This window comes from Olea europaea, chromosome 19 (assembly GCF_002742605.1).
Source record: "Olea europaea var. sylvestris chromosome 19, O_europaea_v1, whole genome shotgun sequence".
NCBI classification, from domain to species: Eukaryota; Viridiplantae; Streptophyta; class Magnoliopsida; order Lamiales; family Oleaceae; genus Olea; species Olea europaea.
The window spans coordinates 12,808,835-12,819,723 of NC_036255.1; the positions used below are offsets into that span (position 1 = coordinate 12,808,835).

Below are 10,889 nucleotides of genomic sequence, written 5' to 3' on the forward strand. Positions count from 1 at the left end.
GAGAGGGAAGAATTATGGAGTATGCCATAGTTGTAGATTGAAGGGACATTTTTTTGCGGAATGCCCGAATAAACGACCTTGCCCATGGTGTAAACATGCGTTTTTGAAGTGCTTCGAGGTGGAGAAGAACACTGAAAACAAAGGCAAACTGTTCGAAACGTGCAGCGTGAAATGTGGTTATTGGGAGTGGGTGAAAACGAAGGAAACGGGTGCTGAATCAAGTTTAGTCACCAGCACTCCGGATCTGTCTTGCATGTTCGAAACACGATGCCGAATAACTGGTGATCAAGACATGGAGATTGCTATGAACGTGACCATACGCAAACGAGGAGAGCATGTCACCAAATGGGAGAAGAATGGACAATCGTCGGCCTGAGCTAAACTTTATTCATTTCGAATGAAATTGTAACTCAAATTATGTAAATGAAATTATTGCTGGGAGTATCCAAATTATCCTTGCCTCCACCAATATTACAAGATTCCTGTATGCACTACAATCTTGAATTATCTTCCATAATGATATGTTCCGTTTCCTAGAAACTAATTTAACATACATCAGTTGTAAAGTTAAATATACTCGTCCAGAATGTGACAAAGAATGCTCTGTGGTCTAATGAGTTGTCAATTTCCATTGTGTTCTGTCATCAATTGGTTGCTCATGTTTTATTGTTTGGCCATTTACTTAAAAACTCGATGGCTTCTGTGCATTGTAGTTATGAATTTTATCTGCTCATGCAGTTGTTGTTCTTGTGGATTTGATTTAAACCTGCGTTCATCGAAGGCTTTGCTTATTGCCATTGGTGCAACATTTTTTTTTTTTGCACTCGTACTCTCGTTTTGAGGAAATTATTGCTCGTGATTCACTAACCCATTGATAGGTTAATAGCAGCTTTATGTAACTTGTTTCTGTTGAATTTTTAAATAGAATATAATACAACTACTATGACTTATATCTATGTAGTAATTTATTGAGCTTTATGCTGGCAGCACTGAATTGGGAATGCAGCCATTGTTCTATATCTTTCTTTGAATTGGGAATGCAGCCATATTACCCGTTGATCAAGCCAACTATGGGTCGACATGTTTGCCTAGTTAGCTCGTTAGGTCCCAATTATGTTGCGTTTTTGCCATGGGAGATATGGGTGCAAGTACAACACCAACAAATGCAGTAGAATGGTAAATCTTGAAATTGAAGCTAAAAAATGCCTGTCTTACATCAGAATGTAGGATAATCAAAGTATATTTTTTTCTAGTGCACAAAACTTAAAACGGTGATCAATGTTTGATTAGAAGTACAAACACAGTAGGACTTCGTGTTGAAAAAGATTCAGCAAGAGCCTCTTTTAGTTCATCTGGGGTTCCAGCAAGATAACCCTTTCCTCCAAAAGCTTCAAGGAGAACATGATATGCTGCACCAGGGACAAAAGAAGTAGGTGCTGGGTCGTCCCTGTAAGGACCAGTTATTTCATCATGGTTCCTCCGTAGGTGCATCCGTGTTTCCTCCATCAAAATGCATTCCCAAACCTACATAATGAATATACATAATGAACAATTTTTGCAAAGCATTAATAAATATACATAATGAACATTTATCAGACGGTCTAACTTATTCACCTTGCATATTTAATGTAGGAGTTGTTGCCAATGAAGGGTTTAGACACGTGGATTGCAAGTGATGTGTGAACTGAAGATTTTGGTTCCCACTCTGCGTTAAATAGCATTATCAGTAAATACTACATTATCATTGAAGTCAAATCATTAACAAATGCTAACCAAAAGGAGGTTCGTATAAGAGAACGGTAGCGGCATGTGTAGTTGTTGAGGCGACTGGAGAATGGGCGCTGAAACCATTCCCATATCACTTCCAGGAACCTTCGTTTTCTTCCGTTTGTTAGAACCCGTACTTGCCTGCAAAACAAGGAATGTTCTTTGACATTATCCCTATACTGAGTTTGCAACAACCGAAAATATGCCACATTTGAGTATTACCTTGACTTTGCTCGAAATGGTTTCCAATGGGCTCTTCTTCCGAAGTTTCTTTGGGGCACCTTTTCTTTTCACATATTCTGGATCCCTTATGTTACCACTTCCAGTATCCTCTGGAGCTCCACATTGGAATGATGTCTGAGTCGTATGCGGAGAGAGGACATTACTATTAGTACGATTTGTTTCCATCATCTCTTCACATTGACTATCAATCCAATCAATTATTGCATCAGATTTCGCTTCATCTTCTGCTGTTAGATCGGCCAATGTCGCAAAGCGTTGACACATTTTGTCGTACTTTAATGGCCCTGGCGTACTAATCAAACCATCATAGTTCACGGGTACCCTCGTGTGGGCCCTACTCACATCTCGTCACCATCTCTGTAATATATATCTTTCGGGTATGGATTTCACATCATTACGGACCAATACTGCGATCATATGTCTGCAAATAATCCTTCGAAACTCAAAGTTGTGGCAACTGCAAGTGATTTCACATTCGTCTCTTTGAAATGAGACAAAAAAACTTTTTTTCTTCGAATGCTCGTCATTTATTACATCCTCCCGTACCTCGTACGTTGCCCCCGATAATCCCTCAGAGACAGAAACAAGGTCGCAGTACATTTTACCCGTGAACTCCCCTTGAACTTCCTAAAATTTCGAAATTGTGTAAACTGCTTGAAATTGCTTCTCAATTCCATATCTTGATGCGCATGGTACCATTTGCGAGAACGACTTGAAATCTGCTTGAAACTCCTTCTCAACCTTGTTTCTCAATGCTTGTTCGTATTGTTCAACAAATTGCTTCAACGTCGTCTTCGAATGTACATAACCATCAAAGAATGCATGCATACTCTCACTGCGTTGAGTAGTTGACATCCCTGCCCAGAATGTGGTTTTTAAATAGCAAGGTACCCAATGTTCTCTATTCTCGTACAAACCCGCCAACCACTCATTCTCATATAAGTGAAACCTTTCTACCATCACTCTCCAACCGTTTTCGAAATCTTCTACAAACTGACAATCGTAGACCAAACTGTGTATAGTAGTGAATATAGACCCCTTATCCACATGGTATCCGAACTTCTCAGGCAACTTCTTCATTATGTGCCACAAACACCATCTATGCTTTGTATTGGGAAACACAATCTGGATTGCATTTTGCATAGCCCTATCCTGATCCGTAACTATCCCATGCGGAGCCAGTCCATGCATGCATTGCAGCCATGTTCGAAAAAGCCAGACAAATGTCTCTGTATCCTTATTCGAGACCAGACCACATCCAAGGAGTGTCGACTGTCCATGGTGGTTCACTCCAACAAAAGGAGCAAATGGCATATCATACTTATTCGTGAGGTATGTGGTGTCAAATGTGACAACATCACCGAACTCCTTATATGCTTGCCTACTCCTATAGTCTGCCCAAAAAACATTCTTTAGACGCAAATCGTCATCTAGATCTATACTAAAGTAAAAGTCCGCGCTCTGTGCCTGCATTTTAGAGAAGTATGATTGTAGTGCTGATGCGTCCCCTTGTCCAAGTCTTAAACGCCTAACTTTCTCAACACAGTTACGACAATTCTTCTCGATGCAACTCAAATTCTCATACCCACCCGCTTCAACAATTGCAGAGTTAAAACTCTTGTGTAATGGAATTCCTGCCATGTCATTCACTTCGAGTCTTCGTTTAACATGTGCACTCAACTCTCGATTGCATCGATACAGCCTAGACTTCGAAGGGCTTGTCTTATGATTATGGTCTAGATGTACCTTGTTAATCTTCCATATTCCACAAACATCTTTGGATGCGCAGATCCTTGCTTTATATCCACTCTGCATGGTTGCTTGCGGTTTTAAAGAACCGCTTGTATTTTTTATTCTTTTCCCTTCACGGCTACAAGTCATCATCCTTTACCGAATTTCGTTTCCTGACCGGGAAACCAATTTCGTATGCATATCTTTTGTACAAATCAAAAATTTCATTTTCATCCTTAAATTTCATACCCGCTCGGGCACAATCACACCATCTCCAACTAACGTATCATCACCCGCTACATTCATAATATCCACAACATCCTCATTATCGGACTCCACCGGTATAATTTCATCCACATATTCCGAAATTTCTTTCCCTTCATCAAACAAATTATTTAACATGTCAAATAATTTATGTAACTATAATGCAAATAGAAACTGGTCAGATCACGGTGGACTACAATGCAAATAATCGTTTGAAGAAAAGTAGAAAATATAATATAATGGTTCAAATCTAAACGAAAAGAAGCAAAAAATGAACGAAACTAAAATACAGCAAGAGAATTATATAGAAATGTCCAGTGAGTTTAATGTATTCTTCAGCTCCAGTTTGGACTTTTTTATATGCTCATCATTGGATCTCAGCAAGCTTAATGAATTCTTCAGGTCCAGTTTGGAAATTTCAGATAGATAACGCAGTTTATTCTCACGTCATCAATCCATGGGAAAATTAAAACATAAATAGAATTCAAAAGGCAAATTAAAGCATAAACAGTCTACCTACTCATATCACAATGCAAGACCATCTATCAATAACCAACTCAAAAAACTGTAAAGAGAGAAAATCAAATTACAAATCCCCTAAATCCAAACGGTATGTACAGGAAACCAGTACCTTTTTCGATCATCTCTCGGCTGAAAAATGTTAGGATCCTCTACGTTTGGAGTCTTTTCCCACTGCCAGGCCCTTCTTCATTCAATGTAGTACACGCAAACAACCCAATCAACAAGTTAGAATTTTGGATTTACACAATATGCGTAGGAAGTGTCTAATTAACCTTAAATATTAGTCAAATACCTATTGATTAAGATTATTGAAGAACAACGAAATGGGTTTCTCTACCAGCCACTGTAATCTCTTCCAGCCACCATAGTTCGATTTCTTTTCCAGCTAAAATAGGTATTTGTCATGCGCCATGTACAGAAGAGAAGGGATGCAGTTGGATCTGGTAACAAGATCGTGCCATTGCAACCGGCGTAGGTCTGCAGATCGCGCCACAATGGGAGTTCCAAAGACCTACACACGGGTTTTGATTCGAAATGAAAATTACAAAATGATACGGGTTTTCACCAATGATATGGGTTTAACAACTGGGCTGGGTCGGGTTTAACAAGTGGGCCGGTTTTAAAATTTTCAATTTTCACACGTTTTTTACCGGCGCCAATTTTTTTCTTTCTGTTTATTTATTTATTTTTTCCATTTTCCACATCATTGTGTCAAGTTTTGTGTCAAACTATGTGGCTATCTAGCATAATTGTTTCTGGTGGCCTTTTTGTACATGGTATAACGTGGTTAGTATTGTTTTTTACGAATGGCGTCTATCTGTTAACCTCAAAAAATGCAGCAATAGAATCCAGGCCTCGTTCTCTTCAAACCTGCGCACGGAACACCTAGTTATGATGCAAAGGCCGCCAGTCGAGAAAAATGTTCGGCAATCATTTGTACTCCAACGGTCAAATCAACGACCGGGCGAAAAGAAAATAAAGAGTGCTGAGACAGGAGAGGGGGTTTGGTTCGAGTTTTAGAACGTACCTTATGTTGTGAAATGAACCCATATGTATAGAAAAGGAAGTGGACCAAACAGGTTAAAGAAATGGGGCCAAGTCCAATGAGGCCCAATATGAAATATGTATAACAATAGTCTCACAAATCTGAATCGTATATTTATATGCGTGTCGGACTTCAAAATATAAGCTATCAAATAAACGATGTCACGTCGGCTGATGTGGGACCCTCTCCGTCATGCGTATGCTACATAATTTTTGGATATAACAAATTTATTTTTTTCAAATAATGTGGATCAAACAGATCCTATGTAAAGGCAAAGGTAAAGTTGCAAAAAGTTAATAGCAAATATAAAGCAAAGAGTTTCAATGAATTTTAAACCCTAGAAAAAATGATAAAGAAGAAAATAGAATCAAGTGCTTTGGTTCAACAAGTGAACTTTATGGATTACTCCAAAGGCTTAAAAGAAGAATTCAGAATATGCAAGCCAATCCAGAGTCATCATTCTGAAACCTACAATGAAATTTCATCAGCAGCGTCTTATTGTTGGCACTTCGTCCATTTTTGCCTGAGGTCCAAACCTTCGAAATTCTTCAATGCCAAAAAATGGTGGCAAAGTAAATCTATAGCAGGACGAATCAGCAGATAAAACTCTAACAAACAATATTACAACGTTGAAGGGCAACTCTACCTCATGGCTCTTACTCCTGTAATAACATTCTAATCAATTTTGTACCGATTCTTTATATCAGCTTCTTTGCATCCCAACCTTGGTGTGTATACACTGAAAGTGCTATGGCCTTGATGAAAAATGCTATTTGTACACCGAGATTAATACTGGTTTACACTTTCCTCACATGGGGACCCACGTCCAATAAAAAAATCGTGAAACCCCCTCATGTGAGGAGAGTGAACATCGGAGTGTGACTTGTAGCAAAACTCGGCTTTGAAACCTGACTTTCGAGCCTCCTTACAAGCTGAATAACTACATTTCTATCCTCGTAGACCTACAAAAAGGCAACAGATATATTACTCACACCTAAATAGCCAGATCAATGTTGAAATATGGTTTCAAATCCCGAAGGAAATGAACTTTCTTTGAGATAAAGAAATAAGGAGCTCAAGAGTTTACACGCATGCTTTATTGGCCCTCCTCACCAAGCAAAAAAGCCTCATTCTTCCTTTTATATGAAGAGTGGGCAAAGAATCAAGAAACACCCGCCACAGAAGAACTTCAACTATCGCATCACTTCTGTTGCTCCAACACTAGCATCAAAGTTATTATTATGATTTTTACATTCTACGTTATCAATATTTGTTATTTTGTTTAGCTGTTGCAAATATAAAGAATAAATATTTATGTGCAATTCATGACTCATAACTTAAATATAAAAAGTCCAAGGTTCTTGTATTTTCCTTGCTCCTCTTTACCTCTACCTTCCTTCTCCCGTAGCGAGCCATCTTCTATTCTCGTTCTAGTCTACTTGGTGCCCTTTTCTTCCTTCTGTTTTCCCCTTGTTGGTCCTTTTCCTCACCTTTCCCCGTTCCTCCTATGTCGTATGAGGATTATATGACAATTTAACAGAAATTTCGATGATTCATGATTAAAAATTGATTGTGTATATATAATAAAAGGTTAAAGACCAATTCACTGATTTTTAAAGGTTGAAAACTGACTTGTTGCTCAAGGAATAGGTTAAAGATCGCTAGGGCAATTTTCATTATTTATTAGTCCTCGACCAATTTTCATTATTCATTTTTTACTTTCGGTGAAAATGGCGGCTGCTTTCTCCAACTTAAACACCCTTTTACAATCCCATACTTCATTTCCTATAGCACTATCCCAAAAGTTACTTGTTTTGCCACCGACATCCTCAAAGACGAATTACATTGGAAATTGCCATAAATTGTCATGTTAAACTCGTGATCCTTCCATTTTGGAATAATTAATTAACAATTTACGTTGAATTACCTAGTTGTTGTTGGAAAGTAGAAATTGAAAAAGTAAGAGTACATGCAGATATGAATCCTCTTATATAGAAGTAATTGAGTTTTATACGACGATTTAAGACATGATTTCCGTTTATGAAAATATTAGCTACCAAAAGATGAAAAGTTGGATATAGCCGCATTACGAAATGTATGTTCTGAACTTAAGTGCCAAAGGGTACGCAGAATGGGACGCTACCCCAATTTTCTTCTTTTAATTATTTTACTAAAAAGGATGAGAAAAAATGAAAATAGAAACAATAGGGCATTTACGGACGTTTTGGCTAGGTCACTTTCTTCCTCCTCCCCTGGATCTTGTACATACAATATTTTTTGTTTCCATTTATATCTTCATTAAGTCAAACCCAATTGTACCCACCCTATTCCCATTATACTAAGCATAGAGCCCCCAGCCATTGTACTTCTCCTTGATTGTCATAAATATTTGGGGCCACGGAGTGTATCTCAACAATGGCTAATCGGAATAGGAAATGGATGACCGAGGAGGTGGTAACCTATGCTTATATTCTCCTTTATATCGCTCTTTCCAGCGGCCAGATCTTCTTCAACAAGGTACCCGTTTCTATTTCCATATGTATACATATATTTCTTTTTGGAATTATAAGAACAATGTACTGGCATGATATGTATGGTTTGCTAATTGTTTTCTAGACTTTTTTTTATTTTTTATGGATTCCAGCGTTTAAGAGATTGTATCATGCGATTTTTGTAGACGTTGAAAAGTTAATTTCATTAACTTCTTTTGCTCATTGCGGATGAATAATGTGTGTTATTGAAATGGGCTAGAAATTTGAAAATTTAGACAGACCATGCTTTCGGGTTAATCTTGATTTCGGGGCAATTAACTGTGTGGCGAGAATTTACCTGTCTAAGCAGATTGTGCGAGTGGATTGGAAGGAGAATCTTATGGAAAAAGGATTTATACTGTGCCTCTTAAGAAGCATTTAAGTATTAAAATTTGCATCATTTATACTGTTGGATGACTGAATCAAAATGAAATTTTTGGTGTTCAAGAATTTAAGACATTTTGAATCTAACACAATTACTATTATGTTCAAGGCTTACCTCTTAAGCAACATGACACTTGGGTGACTAGAGGTGTCGAAAAGTAAGCAAGGGTTCCTGTGATCTAATGGACAGAGGTCGTTAAAGAAGCCGGTTCAGGAGACAGAATCAGATTATCAACTTAGAATATTGGACACTTGCAAAAAATCCCTAGCACTGGAAGATGTTAGGCAGAAAGTTACAAGTTGCGTAAAATAGGTATAACGAGCGGGAGAGCATGCCAAAGAATTAGGGAACACGGAATACAAACTACAATAAACGGGAATTGAAAAGCAAAGAAATGGAGTAGGAAATTATATTAAACTAGGTGTAAAGTGTTTGAAGTTCACCGCTTAGTATAGTGTTAATTAGACTTCCTTTAGCCAATAGTAAATAAATGTTGTTAGCACTAATGCTCCACAAAAGGGATTAGTCTATTAGATAAGACAACCAAACAACAGTTTAGGAAAACATGAATGGGTTGGTTCAGACAATAACTAGTTAAAACAAGATTTTTGTTTGGGGAAATTGAGCTGACATGTGGGGAAATGTAACTTGGGGATACGAACGAGTACATGAAAATTTTGGATTTGGAGATCAGAATGAAGAAGTTAGAACTACTTTATTTTGACTTGTGATCTAGTGTTGGCAAACACATGCTTTAAAAGAGAAACAAGCTCTTCCTAACTCTTAGATATGGGCAACGGGTTATATTTATTTTAGCCTTACAGGAATGTTTATAGGTCCATATGCAAGGAAAATCTCTGGAGATAACTGTACAAAATTGGCTGCAGGTGTTGATATTGTTAATAAGAAGTGGAAAAGAATTACCAAGGTGGTGAGATTTCTTGAAACAAGATAGTGGAAAACTAAGTGAATTTTAATCGTAGAGATTCAAATGTAGGACAATGGGATATAAAAGGAGACAGCATCATGATGTAGAATGAGATGTCTAGTTTTATTAGAAACATAGCAAGGGAAGTTTTAGGAGAACCTGAGGCTAGAAAATTAACTAAAATGGAGACATGGTGGCAGAACGAAAGGGTCTAAATGACAGTTAAGAATACAATAAAATGTTATTGGAACTTAGCAAAAGATATAAATGTGGAGGCTTTTGAAATGTATAAGTTAGCTAAATGAGAAGCCTAGAGGGTGATTCGATAGTCCTATGCAGAATATTAGAAGTTGAATAGCTATCTTGGAACCGATGAAGGAGATAAAATTATTCATAAGATAGCTAAGCAGAGGATAAATTGTAGTACAGATTCAAACCAAATCAAGTGTATAAAAGATGAGAACCAAAGAATTTTGTCTCATAAAGTTTCAACAAGTTATTGAATGAGAGAAAATGTGAGATATTGGAAATTTTTCGAACTTCAGTGTGGATAGGAAATGTCAGCTATGCTACAAATAAAAAGGAAGGAAAAATTGAAAAAGAACGGGGTGGATGAAATGGAGAAATAAAACAGAATTATGTGTGACAATGAACAATGAACATTGAACATGTATTGTTTCAAAAAGCAGCTGAGATTTATACCTAGAGGAGGACCAAATGCTTAACCTTCATTTAGAGCCTCAAAGCTAATGATTTGAGTACAATTTTTCAAGGTTCACATCTTGACTATTGTGGGGCGGTTGAGTTGTGTGCTCATTTCCCATTTTTGAACTTTTTATTACTGGCCTCATCTCTATTGGCTGACATTTTTATTGCCTAGGACATTTTAAAGGTTTTGGGCTATTTTAAACACAACCCAACTCTGCTACAGGGAAAGAATGGAAAATAGAGAAAAGTCAAGTGAAGTACGAGTATCACAGCCTTCTCCTATTGAAGTGCAATAAATCCCTCTCCAAAGTGAAGTTGCAACATCTTAGTGAACAATGGCTGGTGAAACGAGACCTACTATATGTAATTGAATCTGTTCTTTCTTTTATAGCTTCTTTAGTTGCAGTTAGAATTTCTATTTAGTTGAAATCTTTTATTATGAAATTTTAGATGGTGTATGTGTTCATTTTCGAATTATTTGAGGCTTACAACTCTCCCCATAGAGCCAAAATGCATCAATACCCAGTTTAACCTTTTCTAAACCCTTCTAAATGTGCTCGTATGCTTATGTAAGGGGAGAGAGTTGCAGAGGGGATGCACTTGCTATGGACCTTTCTACATTCATTTTTAGGTCTCCACATCCTTGTCATTGTCTAATGTCTAAGTAACTGATATTTTTCTGGCAGGTCAACAATTTTATATATATATATATATATATATATATATATATGTTTGCCTATTGTTCTCGTCTTCCTCACTTTTTTT

The 10,889-nt window shown here is 37.3% G+C and overlaps 1 protein-coding gene across 1 annotated transcript; it reads right to left on the reverse strand.

Moving 5' to 3' along the window:
- Positions 1-2,637: 2,637 nt before the first annotated feature.
- On the reverse strand, positions 2,638-3,825 carry LOC111368372 (protein FAR-RED IMPAIRED RESPONSE 1-like). Its single transcript, XM_022989599.1, has one exon. It carries the CDS (start codon positions 3,823-3,825, stop codon positions 2,638-2,640), a length of 1,188 nt encoding a protein of 395 aa, XP_022845367.1.
- Positions 3,826-10,889: the final 7,064 nt, after the last annotated feature.